General features: G+C 45.8%; 1 protein-coding gene across 1 annotated transcript; it reads left to right on the top strand.

Annotated features, from left to right (window-relative positions):
* Positions 1-497: 497 nt before the first annotated feature.
* On the top strand, positions 498-17,392 carry NDUFS6 (NADH:ubiquinone oxidoreductase subunit S6). The gene is made up of 4 exons (XM_038770366.1): positions 498-657; positions 3,995-4,048; positions 14,645-14,767; positions 17,186-17,392. Exons 1-4 carry the CDS (start codon positions 544-546, stop codon positions 17,252-17,254), a joined length of 360 nt encoding a protein of 119 aa, XP_038626294.1. The 5' UTR covers positions 498-543; the 3' UTR covers positions 17,255-17,392.
* The last annotated feature ends 442 nt before the right edge of the window (positions 17,393-17,834 follow it).

The raw sequence follows: 17,834 nt of genomic DNA, 5'->3' as shown, positions 1-17,834 counted from the left end.
AACTAAGGGGCGTGGTAATGAATGAATGAACTAAGGGGAGTGGTTATGAGTGAATGAATGAATGAACTAAGGGGAGTGGTTATGAATGAATGAATGAATGGATGGATGGATGGATGAATGAATGAACTAAGGGGCGTGGTCGTGAACGAACGAATGAGTGAATGAACTAAGGGGAGTGGTTATCATCATCATCATCAATCGTATTCATTGAGCGCTTACTATGTGCAGAGCACTGTACTAAGCGCTTGGGAAGTACAAATTGGCAACATATAGAGACAGTCCCTACCCAACAGTGGGCTCACATTATGAATGAATGAATGACTTGAGGGGAGTGGTAACTAATGAATGAATGAACAAAGGGGCGTGGTCATGGCCGAACGAACGGAGGGCCGCGATCCGTGCGGGCGGGCGGTAGGACCCCGCGGCCTCCTTCCGGGCCGCCGTCGCTCCCGCGGCGTGAAATAGATCCCGGAAGCGCCCGCCGGCCGGTAGGCGGCGGGGGGGGAGTTATTTGGCGCCGAGTCAGGTGGTCGCAGGGGCAAGATGGCGGCGGCGGCGGCGGCGATGACCTTCCGGCGGTTGGTGCGCCCGAGCGGCGCGCGCTGGCTGGGGGTGCGCGCGGCCCCCACTGGGGAAAAGGTGACGCACACGGGACAGGTAAACCGCCCCCCCCCACCCCCCCCAGCAGCCCGCCTGGTTGCTAAGCGACCGCCTGGTTGCTAAGCGACCGCGCTGCGCCTGCGCTAAGCGCTAAGGTGGACACAATAATCATAATCCTAATGATGCTACTTGTTAAGCGCTTATTAGGTGCCAAGCACTATCCTAAACCCTGGGGGAAGGAGGGGGATACAAGGTGATCAGGTTGTCCCCCATGGGGCTCCCAGCCTTCATCCCCATTTTCCAGATGAGGTCACTGAGGCCCAGAGCATAATAATAATAATAATGATGATGACATTTATTAAGCGCTTACTACGTGCAAAGCACTGTTCTAAGCGCTGGGGAGGTTACAGGGTGATCAGGTTGTCCCCCATGGGGCTCCCAGCCTGCATCCCCATTTTCCAGATGAGGTCACTGAGGCCCAGAGCATAATGATAATAATAATGATGGCATTTATTAAGCGCTTACTATGTGCAAAGCACTGTTCTAAGCGCTGGGGAGGTTACAGGGTGATCAAGTTGTCCCCCATGGGGCTCCCAGCCTGCATCCCCATTTTCCAGATGAGGTTACTGAGGCCCAGAGCATAATAATAATGATGACATTTATTAAGCACTTACTATGTGCAAAACACTGTTCTAACCGCTGGGGAGGTTACAGGGTGATCAGGTTGTCCCCCATGGGGCTCACAGCCTTCATCCCCATTTTCCGGATGAGGTCACTGAGGCCCAGAGCATAATAATGATAATAATGATGACATTTATTAAGCGCTTACTATGTGCAAAGCACTGTTCTAAGCGCTGGGGAGGTTACAGGGTGATCAGGTTGTCCCCCATGGGGCTCCCAGCCTGCATCCCCATTTTCCAGATGAGGTCACTGAGGCCCAGAGCATAATGATAATAATGATGACATTTATTAAGCACTTACTATGTGCGAAGCACTGTTCTAACCGCTGGGGAGGTTACAGGGTGATCAGGTTGTCCCCCATGGGGCTCCCAGCCTGCATCCCCATTTTCCAGATGAGGTCACTGAGGCCCAGAGCATAATGATAATAATAATGATGACATTTATTAAGTGCTTACTATGTGCAAAGCACTGTTCTAAGCGCTGGGGAGGTTACAGGGTGATCAGGTTGTCCCCCATGGGGCTCCCAGCTTGCATCCCCATTTTCCAGATGAGGTCACTGAGGCCCAGAGCATAATGATAATAATAATGATGACATTTATTAAGTGCTTACTATGTGCAAAGCACTGTTCTAAGTACTGGGGAGGTTACAGGGTGATCAGGTTGTCCCCCATGGGGCTCCCAGCCTGCATCCCCATTTTCCAGATGAGGTCACTGAGGCCCAGAGCATAATGATAATAATAATGATGACATTTATTAAGTGCTTACTATGTGCAAAGCACTGTTCTAAGTACTGGGGAGGTTACAGGGTGATCAGGTTGTCCCACGTGGGGCTCACCATCTTAAGCCCCATTTTCCAGATGAGGTCACTGAGGCCCAGAGAAGCGATTTGCCCAAAGTCACCCAGCTGACAAGTGGCAGAGCTGGGATTTGAACCCACGACCTCTGGCTCCAAAGCCCGGGCTTTTTCCACTGAGCCACGCTGATTCTAGACTGTGAGCCCACAGTTGGGTAGGGACCGTCTCTAGATTTTGCCAACTTGGGCTTCCCAAGCGCTTAGTACAGTGCTCTGCACACAGGAAGCGCTCAATAAATACGATGGAATGAGTGGATTTTCCTGATGAGGGAACTGAGGCCCAGAGAAGTCAAGTGACTGGCCCAAAGTCACACAGCTGACATGTGGCGGAGCCGGGATTTGAACCCGTAATAATAATAATAATAATAATGGCATTGGTTAAGCATTTACTATGTGCAGAGCACTGTTCTAAGCGCTGGGGAGGAGACAAGGTGATTAAGCTGTCCCACGTGGGGCTCACAGTCTTCATCCCCATTTTCCAGATGAGGGAACTGAGGCCCAGAGAAGTCAAGTGACTGGCCCAGAGTCACACAGCTGACAAGTGGCGGAGCTGGGATTTGAAGCCATAATAATAATAATGGCATTTGTTAAGCACTTACTATGTGCAAAGCACTGTTCTAAGCGCTGGGGAGGAGACAAGGTGATTAAGTTGTCCCATGTGGGGCTCACAGCCTTCATCCCCATTTTCCAGATGAGGGAACTGAGGCCCAGAGAAGTCAAGTGACTGGCCCAAAGTCACACAGCTGACAAGTGGCGGAGCCGGGATTTGAACCCGTAATAATAATAATAATAATGACAGCATTTGTTAAGCATTTACTATGTGCAAAGCACTGTTCTAAGCGCTGGGGAGGAGACAAGGTGATTAAGCTGTCCCACGTGGGGCTCACAGTCTTCATCCCCATTTTCCAGATGAGGGAACTGAGGCCCAGAGAAGTCAAGTGACTGGCCCAAAGTCACCCAGCTGACAATTGGCAGAGCCGGGATTTGAACCCATGACCTCTGACTCCAAAGCCCGGGCTCTTTTCCACTGAGCCAGGCTGCTTCTAGACTGTGAGCACACTGTTGGGTAGGGACCGTCTCTATATGTTGCCAACTTGTACTTCCCAAGCGCCTAGTACAGTGCTCTGCACACAGTAAGCGCTCAATAAATACGATTGATTGATTGATGTACAAGTAAAATAAATAAATAGAGTAATAGACACTGCACACAGTAAGCGCTCAATAAATACGATTGATTGATTGATGTACAAGTAAAATAAATAAATAGAGTAATAGACACATGACAATTAGGACACAGTCCCTGTCCCATATAGGGCTCGCGGTGCAAATCAGAGGAAGGAGGATTTAATCCCCATTGGACAAATGAGGTAATTGAGAACCAGAGGAGTTAAGTGACTTGCCCAAGGTCACACAGCAAAGAATTAGAGGATTAAGCGCTTAGTACAGTGCTCTGCACACAGTAAGCGCTCAATAAATACGATTGAATGAATGAGTTAGAGGAGCTAGGGGTAGAACCCAGGTCCTCTGATTCCCAGACGCATCCTTTTTGGATTCAGACAGTCATGCTTCAGATTAGGAAAGTTTTATCGTAATAGCTTCCATCCGGTCTACGGGATGCTAGCATTTTCTTACGTTTTATCATCATCATCAATCGTATTTATTGAGCGCTTACTACGTGCAGAGAACTGTACTAAGCGCTTGGGAAGTACAAATTGGCAACATATAGAGACGGTCCCTACCCAACAGTGGGCTCACAGTCTAAAAGGGGGAGACAGAGAACAAAACCAAACATCCTAACAAAATAAAATAAATAGATATGTACAAGCAAAATAAATAAATATATTCCTTTTTTTTTTTAAGGTTTACGACGCCAACGACTACAGGAGGGTCCGTTTTGTCGGTCGCCAGAAAGAGGTAAACTTCCTCGTAATACTGATGTCGAGAGAGAAGGGTCAAACCGAATGGAAATGTGATGGTGCAGAAGTGAAAATGACCCGCGTTATTTGAGGTTAACCAGAGTTTTCTAGACTGCGAGCCCACTGTTGGACAGGGACCGTCTCTAGATGTTGCCAACTTGGGCTTCCCAAGCGCTTAGTACAGTGCTGTGCACACAGTAAGCGCTCAATAAAGACGATTGATTGATTGATTAACGCCACTCGACTGTAAGTTCGTCGTGGGCGAGGAACATGACTCCCAGTGCTGTCGTGCTGTATCATCGTCTGTCGTATTTATTGAGCGCTTACTGTGTGCAGAGCACTGTACTAAGCGCTTGGGAAGTACAAGGTGGCAACATATAGAGACAGTCCCTACCCAACAGTGGGCTCACAGTCTAAAAGTACTGTACTCTCCCGAGCTCTGAGTACAGTGCTTTGCGCAAAGTAAGCGCTCAGCAAATACCACTGGTTGATGATAGAAGGATCTCTTTGTATCTGTCATAAAATGTCTCTTCACTGGCATCTGGACAGTGGCTTTGGAGTTGTTCAGATTTATTACTCTATTTTACTTGTACATATCTATTCTATTTATTTTATTTTGTTAATACGTTTGGTTTTGTTGTCTGTCTCCCCCTTCTAGACTGTGAGCCCACTGTTCGGTAGGGACCGTCTCTATATGTTGCCAACTTGGACTTCCCGAGCGCTTAGTACAGTGCTCTGCACATAATAAGCGCTCAATAAATATGATTGATTGATTGATTAACACCACTCGACTGTAAGTTCGTTGTGGGCAAGGAACATGACTACCAGTGCTATCGTGCTGTACTCTCCCAAGCTCTGAGTACAGTGCTTTGCGCAAAGTAAGCGCTCAGCAAGTACCATTGATTGATGATAGAAGGATCTCTTTGTAGCTGTCATAAAATGTCTCTTCACTGGCATCTGGACAGTGGCTTTGGAGTTGTTCATATTTATTACTCTATTTATTTTACTTGTACATATCTATTCTATTTATTTTATTTTGTTAATACGTTTGGTTTTGTTCTCTGTGTCCCCCTTCTAGACTGTAAGCCCACTGTTGGGTAGGGACCGTCTCTATATGTTGCCAACTTGGACTTCCCAAGCGCTTAGTACGGTGCTCTGCACACAGTAAGCGCTCAATAAATACAACATTGATTTGGAGCCACTCTTTCGTCCGTAAAATATGGTGCACATTGGATTTATTTTATTCTGTTAGTATGTTTGGTTTTGTTCTCTGTCTCCCCCTTTTAGACTGTGAGCCCACTGGTGGGTAGGGACTGTCTCTATATGTTGCCAACTTGTATTTCCCAAGCGCTTAGTACAGTGCTCTGCACACAGTAAGCGCTCAATAAATACGATTGATGATGATGATGATTCCTTCTTTTCAGGTGCTAGCCATTTTGTCTGTCCCTAGGTATAGTGTTGGAAAATGATTGTTGAGTAGAAAGGCTCCAAATTGACCCCGAGACTTTTATGATCGAACGTTAGTGAATTGTAAGCCTGCTCACCTAGGCATCAAAGACACCTCTGGGGGTGAATAGGTTTCTATAATAATAATAGTAGTAATAATATTTGTTATTCAGTTACTATGCATCAAGCACTAAGCGCTGGGGTAGGTACGGGCTAATCAGGTGGGACACACATTGGGCTCCCAGTCTTAAATCCCATTTTCCAGATGAGGTAGCTGAGGCCCAGAGAAGTTAAGCGACTCACCCAAGGCCCCTCAGCTGGCAAGTGGTGGAGGCAGGATTAGAACCCAGGTCCTCCTGGCTCCCAGCCTCTATCCAAGAGGCCACACTGCTCCCGTTTCCCCCGCGGGGGATTTCAGTGGGTAACCCACCTTTCATTTTCCCGATGAAAGGCGGCGGCATTCCCTCTCCACTCCCCAGTTTCCCCTGCATCCCAGGAACTGCAGCTCTCTATCCCAAAACTGGTGACGTGAAGGGCACGTGCAGCTGGAAGGGTCCTCTCCTCCCCCAATTTTGGGATTCTCCATCATGGAAACTTTAGTTGGGAAGGTCAGAGGGAGCCGTGAGGAACGCTGGTGTGAAAATAGGAGTTCAGATTGCTCTTATCTCTTGACATCTTCATAAAGGACTCTTGTCCAGCAGAAATAATGGGGATGGGAAGAGAGAGATTTATTTACCCTCAAGGACCCGAAGGAAAATATTAGAAAATATGAATTCATAAACCCCTAGGTTTGTGAGACCAGTGGTTTCACCAATAAGCTAGGTGGGCTACGCTTTAATTTTATCCCTCTTGATAGCTCCAGGACTTCTTTTGTGCTTCCCTTTTTTTTTTTTTTAATACCTTCTCTTCCTAGGCGCCGGGAAGATTAATCACTCAGCTCTTCCATCTCCCTCAAAGCCAGTTTGAACACGTCCATACAAATGCCTCCATTCACAGCTCTTGAGTAGTCGCTCTTAGCTGTTTCAGTTAAAAAAAAACCCGTTTGGAGAACGAACTTCAGTTTGTTCTCTAAATTTAGTTTCCAGAGAGCGCAAAACGACTGCCGAGACGTGCTCCGTGTTTTGGTTTTTTAGTCCCCAGAGCCCCTTCAAATTTAAATTTTGTTTCTTAGGCAAAGGGCCAGTGCGAGTTAAAGTTTTCTTCTAGGTAGCATCTGCAGAAATGCTTTCCAGCCAAATCTCTGTGAACTAGGACGTGGTTTATCCTTGTAACCTCCCCAGCGCTTAGAACAGTGCTCTGCACGTAGTAAGCGCTTAATAAATGCCATTATTATTATTATTATCATCCCCCCGTTTCAATTTTGGGCTGTTTGGACATTGGCTTTAACTTTGGGGTGTTGGAGAACCGTAAAAGATCGGTTTTTCTTGGGTCGGTTTGAACCGGTTTTGTCACCGGCCGGAAACCAATCGATCAATCGGTGGTATTTATTGAGCACTTACCGTGTGAGCACCTGGGAGAGTACGACGTAACAGAGTTGGTGGGTTCGTTCCCTGCCCACCACTAGCTTCCTATCTAGAGGGATGTGAGTTTTCTTCCAGTTTTCTTTCTTTTAGACTGTGAGCCCACTTTTTAGACTGTGAGCCCACTGTTGGGTAGGGACTGTCTCTATGTGTTGCCAATTTGTACTTCCCAAGCGCTTAGTACAGTGCTCTGCACATAGTAAGCGCTCAATAAATACGATTGATTGATTGATTCCAGCGACCATTCCCAAATGTGACACCTGAGGGTAAGTGAAAATCAACACTAATTGACAATAGAAAACGTTCATATGATTTCCTCTGCCCCGAACGTTTATGGGCCCGAAGAGAATGAGAATAAAAGTTTAGCTACTAAGCTGTTTTTACTGAAAAACACAAGAGAGGGCTGCTTTTGATTTTGGCAGGCATTGAATCGGTTACCATGGTAACTTTTAGACTGTGAGCCCACTGTTGGGTAGGGACTGTATATATGTTTGTACATATTTATTACTCTATTTATTTTACTTGTATATATCTATTCTATTTACTTTATTTTGTTAGTATGTTTGGTTTTGTTCTCTGCCTCCCCCTTTTAGACTGTGAGCCCACTGTTGGGTAGGGACTGTATATATGTTTGTACATATTTATTGCTCTATTGATTTATTTTACTTGTACATATCTATTCTATTTACTTTATTTTGTTAGTATGTTTGGTTTTGTTCTCTGTCTCCCCCTTTTAGACTGTGAGCCCACTGTTGGGTAGGGACTGTATATATGTTTGTGCATATTTATTACTCTATTTATTGATTTTACTTGTACATATCTATTCTATTTACTTTATTTTGTTAGTATGTTTGGTTTTGTTCTCTGTCTCCCCCTTTTAGACTGTGAGCCCACTGTTGGGTAGGGGCCGTCTCTATATGTTGCCAATTTGTACTTCCCAAGCGCTTAGTACAGTGCTCTGCACATAGTAAGCGCTCAATAAATACGATTGATGATGATGATTTGAATCGGTTACCATGGTAACTTTTAGACTGTGAGCCCACTGTTGGGTAGGGACCGTCTCTATATGTTGCCGACGTGTGCTCCCCAAGCGCTTAGTACAGTGCTCTGCACACAGTAAGCGCTCAATAAATACGTTTGATGGTGATGATGATTGAATCGGTGACCATGGTAACTTTTAGACTGTGAGCCCACTGTTGGGTAGGGACTGTCTCTATATGTTGCCGATGTGTGCTTCCCAAGCGCTTAGTACAGTGCTCTGCACGTAGTAAGCGCTCGATAAATACATTTGATGATGATGATGATTGAATCGGTGACCATGGTAACTTTTAGACTGTGAGCCCACTGTTGGGTAGGGACTGTCTCTATATGTTGCCGACGTGTGCTTCCCAAGCGCTTAGTACAGTGCTCTGCACACAGGAAGCGCTCAATAAATATGATTGAGTGATTGATTGATTGGTCATCGAGGAAACCGATATTTCACCGTTCCTCTCAGAGCGCAGAATTCTCCCTTGTTATGCGAGAACGCAAACCCTTGTCACTGTGGCGGCCCTCCCCAGTGCTTAGCACAGTGCTCCGGGCCCAATAAAGGGCTCAAGAGATGCGATCGATGGACTTAACCCGAAAGGCGGCTCTAATTCAGCCCTGCGTGCTCTAAAACGGGTCCGTTGAGCACTTTTGCATTCCTGCAGTGGAGCTAAATTTCAAGAATGGGGTCGGGTCACGGATTCCTCTTCTGAGAGCACCGCATTAAGTGACAGTCGGGTGACCCCTTGTCAGACGCCTCTCCCCCGAGGAGGCGGTGGGGACTCTGTGACTGGCACGATGAACAAGCGGCTCAGCCCCGGGGTGACCCACTGAGGGTTTTTTTTGTCACTCGTTTAGGCGTCATCGTCGTATTTAAACGACGCAGCTTCATTTGTCCGCCCAGTCCTCCCCTCCGCCGGCGGCAGAGGTGATGCACTCGACCGTTCATCACTCGCTCCGTCCACTGTCACAGTAAGGGGACGGACACAACCGTCGACAAAGATATTCCGTTTCCAGGAGTTTGAACTACAGCCCGAAGCTAACGCCGCGCAGCTCGACGCGGCTGCGTTGCGTCCCGACCCCATCTCCGTTTTGTAAGACCAAACGGGAGGGATCGCTCTCCAGGGGAATAAACAGCGGGAAAGATTTCCCGTAGTGTCTTTCCCCTCCGCGTCCCGTAAAGCCGGCGATCGACAAGAAGCCGAAGTTCCATTTTTGGATATCGAATGGGGAGGAAAAAAATGAATCCGTTTTAGTGAAAGAACACGATGGCTAGAAGATGGTAGTAATACTAGAAAGGAATTGAATGGAGAGGATTTGAGGTACAGGTGATGTAATTATATAGATCTGATGTTTGTGCACTCCCAAGAGGTATTGTCTTCACCTGTTTCAGGAGTCTTGATTCAGTGACTGGATTCTTCCTTTACATCTGGTTTTTTTTTTCCATTCATTCATTCAATCATATTTATTGAGCGCTTACTGTGCAGAGCACTGTACCAAGCGCTTGCGAAGTACAAGTTGGCAACATCTAGAGACGGTCCCTACCCATCAACAGGCTCACAGTCTGTCCTTTGTTAAGCGCTATGTGCCAAGCACTGTACTAAATGCTGGGGTAGATTCAAGATGAGCAGCTTGTAAATAATAATAATAATGACGGCGTTTGGTAAGCGCCAACTATATGCAAAGCACTGCTCTAAGTGCCGGAGGGGGATACAAGGTGATCAGGTTGTCCCCCGTGGGGCTCACGGGCTTAATCCCCATTTTACAGTTGAGGTAACTGAGGCCCAGGGACATCAAGTGACTTGCCCGAGGTCACACAGCTGGCGGTTGGTGCAGCCGGGATTTGAACCCACGACCTCTGACTCCCAAGCCCGGGCTCTTTCCATTGAGCCACACTGCTTCCCTGTCCCACATAGGGCTAGACTGTGAGCCCACTGTTGGGTAGGGACCGTCTCTATATGTTGCCAACTTGTACTTCCCAAGCGTCTAGTACAGTGCTCTGCACGCAGTAAGTGCTCAATAAATACGATTGAATGAATGAATGAATGAATGAACAGGGCTCACAGTCTCAAGCCCCATTTTACAAACGGGGCGACTGAGGCCCAGAGAAGTGAAACGACTTGCCCGAGATCACACGGCAGACCAGTGGCGGAGCCCGGATTAGAACTCAGGTCCTTCTGCCGTCCGAGCCCGTGCTCTATCCACTAGGCTACACCGCTTCTCCCAAATAATTAATCAGTTTAGCGCCAGCTTCGAGCACCTCCGTTCATTCAGTCGTATTTATTGAGCGCTTACTATGGGCGGAGCACTGGGTATGTGCCCTTCCATCCTGACACAAGGGTACACAGTGCGAAACCAGTGATCTGAACGCCTGTTGTCCGAATGGAGATGTCAGTTATTGCGAGAAAAAGTGTGGAGAATTGAGCACAGTTGGACTTGTGCTTACCTGAGGTAGCTGAACAGGTTTTGGATAAGCAGAGAAGCAGCGTGGCTCAGTGGAAAGAGCCCGGGCTTTGGAGTCAGAGGTCATGGGTTCGAATCCCGACTCCGCCACAGGTCTGCTGTGTGACCTTGGACAAGGCACTTAACTTCTCAACTTCTCCGAACTTCTCTCATCTGTAAAATGGGGATTAAGACTGTGAGCCCCACGTGGGACAACTTGATCATCATCAATCGTATTTATTGAGCGCTTACTATGTGCAGAGCACGGTACTAAGCGCTTGGGAAGTACAAATTGGCAACATATAGAGACAGGCCCTACCCAACAGTGGGCTCACAGTCTAAAACTTGATCACCTTGTATCCCCCCCCCCCAGCGCTTAGAACAGTGCTCTTGCACACAGTAAGTGCTTAACAAATACCATCATCATTATTATTATTATATCTGAGTTGGCGTCAGTCCCAGGGAGTTGGGGTAATTGGCCTTTTTTTGTATTCTTTTAAATTTTCCCCTTCCAAAGACTCCACTCTGTTGTGCTTACCTTGGTATATCTGAAATGGGGGCAGCGCAGGATGGGATTGTATCAGCGCCTAGAACAGTGCTTTGCACATAGTAAGCGCTTAATAAATGCCATCGTTAATTAATTAATAAAAGGCAAGCTAAAGAAAATGCGATATTCTCCCCTCCCCCGACTCCCACTGCTACGCCGTTCCTACCTCGGCATGGCGTCTTTGTCAGATACAGAGCGTCGCGTCGCACGGGGCATATGTGAAGAGACATAAAAATAGAAAGGGTGAATGTCACCCTTTTATTATTATTATTGTCTAATAATAACAATAATAATAATAATAATAATATGACACACAAATTTGTGAAGCATTCCATATTTTTCTATTTATTTTACTTGTACATTTCTATTTATTTTATTTTGTTAATATGTTTGGTTTTGTTCTGTCTCCCCCTTCTAGACTGTGAGCCCACTGTTGGGCAGGGACCGTCTCTATATGTTATGAACATATAGAACAGTGTCTGGCACGGGGCATATGTGAAGAGACATAAAAATAGAAAGGGTGAATGTCACCGTGGCTGACGAGAAGTTTCCTCGGCTCGGGCACCCTAATCTTCGGGACTAAATTAAGATCAGTAATCCTGAAAGCGATCTGTGAAGTGTGGCTTTGGAGAAGGCTTGGAAGTTGGAGGGGGGATAGCGGTCCAACATGGAACACATTGCCAGGGTGCATTTATTTATTCATTCATTCAGTCGTACTTGAGCGCTTATTTTGTGCAGAGCACTGTACTGAGCGCTTGGGAGAGTGCAATATAACAATAGACACATCCCCTGCCCGCAACGAGCTTACAGTCTAGCGGGGGGGGGGAGACAGACATTAGCAGAAATGAATAAATGATAGATATGGCTATATGTACCGTGCGGCTGGCGACTGTGAGCCCACTGTTGGGTAGGGACTGCCTCTATATGTTGCCAACTTGGACTTCCCAAGCGCTTAGTACAGTGCTCTGCACACAGTATGCGCTCGATCAATACAATTGAATGAATGAATGAATAGGGACTGTCTCTATGTTGCCAACTTGGACTTCCCAAGCGCTTAGGACAGTGCTCTGCACACAGTAAGCGCTCAATAAATACGATTGAATGAGTGAATGAGGGGGGAATGAATCAAGGGAACAAGGCAGGGTGACGCAGAAGTGGATGGGAGATGAGGAAAGGAGGGAAGTCAGGGCCTTCAATAAGGCTTTGAAGTCAGAGAAAGTCATTGAGGGAGGAGGTGTATAGTTGGCCTCCTCTTCCTCCTGCTGAAATGTCATCACCTGGCCCTGATAACATTCCCCCAACACTCCCCCTCTGCTTTTCCCAAGCCTTCAGTCCAGTGTTCTGCACAGGGTAAGCGCTCCAATGGAGTCAATGGCCCAGCAGCCATTTCCCTGAATTAAATCATTATGATATTTGTCCATTCATTCATTCATTCAGTCGTATTTATTGAGCGCTTACTGTATGCAGAGCCCTGGACTTAGCGCCGGGGAAGTCCAAGTCGGCCACATCTAGAGACGGTCCCTCCCCGACAACGGGCTCACAGTCTAGAAGCGGGAGACGGACAACAAAACCAAACCCGGGAACAGGTGTCAAGGCATCGGAATAAATAGAAGTAAAGCTAGATGCACATCATTAGCAAAATAAAATAGTTCAGCGCTTACTGCGCGTCAGGCACTGCGCTAAGCTCTGGGGTGGGTACGAGCAAATCAGGTCGGACACAATCCTTGTCCCCTGTGGGGCTCGCAGTCTCAATCCCTATTTTACAGAGGAGGGAACTGAGGCCCAGAGACGTTAAGTGACTTGCCCAGGGTCACACAGCAGACAAGTGTGACAAATCCCGGCTCCGCCACTTGTCAGCTGGGTGACTTTGGGCAAGTCACTTCACTTCTCTGGGCCTCAGTTCCCTCATCTGAAAAATGGGGATAAAGACTGTGAGCCCCCTTGTAACCTCCCCAGCGCTCAGAACAGTGCTTTGCACATAGTAAGCGCTCAATAAATGCCATTATTATTATAAAGTGTGGAGCTAGGGTTAGAGCCCATGATCTTCGGACTCCCGAGCCTGTGCTCTTATCCATTAGCTGCTTCTCTAGTCCTGTGAATATTGTTGGGTTAGTGTTGTGAATATTTTTATTTTCGTCTCCCCCATTGGAGTGCAAGCTACCTGTGGGCAGGATCATGTCACCTTGTTTTACTGTACTTCCCCAGGGCTTAGCACAGTGCAGTGGGTAGTAATAATAATAATAATGGCATTTATTAAGCGCTTACTGTGTGCAAAGCACTGTAATCCAGCCTGATTACCTTCTATCTACCCAAGCGCTTAGAACAGTGTCTGGCACGTAATAAGCACTTAACAAACACCATAAAAATGTGCACTCCACCGAGTGGGCACTAAATAAATATTATTACTACTGCTACTCCAAAATCCTCTAGGGTATCCCCATCAACCTTTAAACTAGCATCTCTTAACTCTTAAATCAGCTATTCTAGCGACTTGGTATTGCTGGATTCGTCCTTTAAAGCTTGTAAAAATCCAGACTCAGTCAGCAGTTGCTACGGGCCTCTTCGGTTAATAATAATAATAATAATAATAACAATAATAATAATAATAATAATAATAATAATAATAATAATAACAATATTAGTATGACACGCAAATTTTGAAGCATTCAATATTTTTCTATTTATTTTACTTGTACATTTCTATTTATTTCATTTTGCTAATATGTTTGGTTTTGTTCTGTCTCCCCCTTCTAGACTGTGAGCCCACTGTTGGGCAGGGACCGTCTCTATATGTTGCCAACTTGTACTTCCCAAGCGCTTAGTACAGTGCTCTGCACACAGTAAGTGCTCAATAAATACGATTGATTGATTGATTGAATAATAATAATAATAATAATAATAATGGCATTTATTAAGCGCTTTCTATGTGCAAAGCACTGTAATACAACCTGATTACCTTCTATCCACCCAAGTGCTTAGAACAGTGTCTGGCACATAATAAGCACTTAACAAATACCATAAAAAGATGTGCACTCCACCGAGTGGGCGCTAAATAAATATTATTACTGCTGCTACTTCAAAATCCTCTAGGATATCCCCATCAACCTTTAAACTAGCATCTCTTAACTCTTCTATTCTAGCGACTTGGTATGGCTGGAGTCGTCCTTTAAAGCCTGTAAAAATCCATACTCAGCAGTTGCTACGGGCCTCTTCAGATAATAATAATAATAATAATAATAATAATGGCAATTATTAAGTGCTTTCTATGTGCAAAGCATTGTAATCCAACCTGATTACCTTCTATCTACCCAAGCGCTTAGAACAGTGTCTGGCACATAATAAGCACTTAACAAATACCATAAAAATGTGCACTCCACCGAGTGGGCGCTAAATGAATATTATTACTGCTGCTACTCCAAAATCCTGTAGGATATCCCCATCAACCTTTAAACTAGCCTCTCTTCACTCTCAAATCAGCTATTCTAGCGACTTGGTATTGCTGGATTCGTCCTTTAAAGCTTGTAGAAATCCAGACTCAGTGAGCAGTTGCTACGGGCCCCTTCGGCCAGTGTGAAAATCTGAAGATTTTCCTCTTCACCCTTCCCGTCTTCAGGTGAATGAAAACTTCGCAATCGACCTGATAGCCGAGCAACCAGTGAGTCAAGTGGAAAATCGCGTGATATCCTGTGATGGGGGAGGAGGAGCGTTGGGACACCCCAAAGTGTACATCAATTTGGTAAGTTGCCCCTGACAAACTCTGGGAATTCAGCATTGTTTTTTAAAGCTAGAGAAACAGGCGTTATTTTACCAAATAACAAATGAACACCTTCTCTGCCCAGAGACAAGCACAAAGATGCTTTTCATTTGGGCCTGGTTAAGGTGGTTCTGAGTTTGGTTTTGCATCTCTTATTTTCTCCAAAACGGGTGGTCGACAGTAACATCTCCGTAAAGCCCTCAAACGCTTTCTTCTTCGAGGCCGGGCTTAACTTCGGTGCCTGATTTTAATTTACGGCAAGGTAATTTAGAGGTAGTTTTAAAGCTAGAGGAGTGTTTTGCAACCCTGCATTTCATGAAGTTCTTTTTATAAACTGGAATCGTGTTCTTAACTTCCCGTTCAGGGAAGCAGCGTGGCCTCAGTCATTCATTCATTCATTCAGTCGTATTTATTGAGGGCTTACTGAGTGCAGAGCGCTGTACTAAGCGCTTGGGAAGTCCAAGTTGGCAACACGATGGGTTGAACAGCAGCCTGAGAGTCAAAAAGGACTTGGGTTCTAATCCCGGCTCTGCCACTTGTGTGCTGCGTGACCTGGGGCAAGTCACTTCTCTGGGCCTCAGTTACCTCATCTGTAAAATGGGGATTAAAGCTGTAAGCCCCACGTGGGACAAGGAACTGTGTCCAAACTGATTAGCTCATCTCTATCCCGGCGCTTCGGGAAAGTGCCTGGCATTCATTCATTCATTCAGTTTATTCAGTCGTATTTACTGAGCGCTTACTGTGTGCAGAGCGCTGTACTAGAACAGTGCTTTGCACATAGTAAGCGCTTAACAAATGCCATCATTATTATTATTATTCATTCAATCGTATTTATTGAGCGCTTACTGGGTGCAGAGCACTGTACTAAGCGCTTGGGAAGTACAAGTTGGCATTCAATCAATCAATAGTATTTATTGAGCGCTTACTGTGTGCAGAGCACTGTACTAAGCACTTGGGAAGTCCAAGTTGGCAACATATAGAGATGGTCCCTACCCAACAGCAGGCTCACAGTCTAGAAGGGGGAGACAGACAATAAAACGAAATATATTAACAAAATAACATAAGTAGAATAAATATGTACAAATAAAATAGAGTAATAAATACATACAAACATATATACAGGTGGCACATAGCGAGCCCCATGTGGGTCAGAGATTGTGTCCAACCTGACAGATTTGTATCTATCCCAGCGCTTAGTGCAGTGCCTGGCACATAATAAACGCTTAACAAATACCATTATTATTATTATTATTAGGAAAATGTGCATCATCGTATTCAAGCCTTACCAACACTGCTGAAACGCGCGGAATAGTTTCTTCCACCATCTCACGGGCTCCGTCCAGACGGACCCATGCTGTCGAGAGAGCTTTCTCAAATTTCCCGGTGGGCAGGATCAATCAATCAATCAATCAATCGTATTTATTGAGCGCTTACTGTGTGCAGAGCACTGGACTAAGCGCTTGGGAAGTACAAGCTGGCAACATCTAGAGACAGTCCCCACCCAACAGTGGGCTCACAATCTAGAAGGGGGAGACAGAGAACAAAACCAGACGTATTAACAAAATAAAATAAATAGAATCGATATGTAGATCTTCAAAACTCAGTGAAAACGTGCGTCCCGGGGGAACTGAGTGCGTTCTGCTGCCGTGCCAGCAAGCTCTTGTCTTACGCCGTCGAGTCCGACCCATAGCGACGCCACGGACGCATCTCTCCCAAAACGCCCCGCTCTCCATCTGCGATCGTTCTGGTAGTGGATCCAAAGATTTTTCTTGGTAAAAAAATATGGAAACGGTTTACCCGTGCCTCTTTCCGCGCAGTAAACCTGAGTCTCCACCCTCGACTCTCTCCCGGGCCGCCGCTGCCCAGCACAAGTTAGTTTTGACTTGTAGCATTCATTCATTCATTCGTATTTATTGATCGCTTACTGTGTGCAGAGCACTGTACTAAGCGCTTGGGAAGTACAAGCTGGCAACATATAGAGACGGTCCCTACCCAACAGTGGGCTCACAGTCTCGAAGGGGGAGACAGACAACAAAACAAAACATTTTAACAAAATAAAATAAGTAGAATAAATATGTACAAGTAAAATAGAGTCATTCATTCATTCATTCATTCAGTCGTATTTATTGAGTGCTTACTGTGTAGCAGATTGCCTTCAACTCGCTAGCCAATGCCCAAGCTAAGAATGGAATGGATATGCCAATGTTTGACTCTCCCAACCATAGCTGAGACCGCCTGAAAAGTCTCCAGGCATGATCCTGAAAGGGTAGCAGTCTGCTAAACCCCTGCATATCTATCTGTCGGCATAAAGAAATATTTTAGGAACCTAATTCTCATCAAGTAGACCCATCATTTTTAAAAATTCAGAATCTATGTCCAATGGGTTTTTCTTCTTTCCAGGACAAAGAGACAAAAACCGGGACGTGCGGCTACTGTGGACTTCAGTTTAAACAACACCACCACCACTGAAACAGGGCAGGTGCCCTTCGTACCTCGCAACGATCTAGTCGCGCGGATTTTGGTGTTGACGTTAAAAATAAAGCCTGTATTTAAGCATCACAGGTATCCTGAAAATAGTCTGTGAATAAAAGACTCCAGCTAAGTCCAGCGAAGGACGTGGCCTTTTCTGGGCGTTGGTCCTCGGGATCACGAACTGAGCCTCAGAGCCGTGAGCCTGGTGCCAAGTGATTTTCCTTCCAGGCAGAAATGGGATTGCCCTGAGCTGCATGAGAACAGCATTTTTGAGTGTCTCCGGGTCCCTAAAATGGCTGCTTTTGCAACGCCTGCTGAGCATCTAGGAAAGAAAGAAAAGAAAGGAAGGAAGGAAGGAAGAAAGAAAGAAAGAAAGAAGGAAAGAAAGAAAGGAGAAAAAGAAAGAGGAAGGAAGGAAAAGAAGGGAGAGAGAAAGGAAAGAAGGAAGGAGAAAAAGAAAGAAAGGAAAGAGAAGGAAGAAAGAAAGAGAGAAAGGAAGGAAGGAGAAAGAAAGAGAAGGAAGGGAAGGAAGAAAGAGGAAGGAAGAAGAAAGAAAGAAAAAAAGAGGAAAGGAAGA

Source organism: Tachyglossus aculeatus, chromosome X3 (assembly GCF_015852505.1).
Source record: "Tachyglossus aculeatus isolate mTacAcu1 chromosome X3, mTacAcu1.pri, whole genome shotgun sequence".
In the NCBI taxonomy this organism is placed as follows: domain Eukaryota; kingdom Metazoa; phylum Chordata; class Mammalia; order Monotremata; family Tachyglossidae; genus Tachyglossus; species Tachyglossus aculeatus.
This window is presented reverse-complemented; position numbering and strand designations above follow the sequence as displayed.

Coding starts and splice junctions, on each gene's coding strand:
- NDUFS6 (XM_038770366.1), top strand. CDS start 544: ATGGCGGCGGCGGCGGCGGCGATGACCTTCCGGCGGTTGGTGCGCCCG. Junction 4,049..14,644: donor TTGTCGGTCGCCAGAAAGAG/GTAAACTTCCTC, acceptor TCCCGTCTTCAG/GTGAATGAAAACTTCGCAAT. Junction 14,768..17,185: donor CCAAAGTGTACATCAATTTG/GTAAGTTGCCCC, acceptor TCTTCTTTCCAG/GACAAAGAGACAAAAACCGG.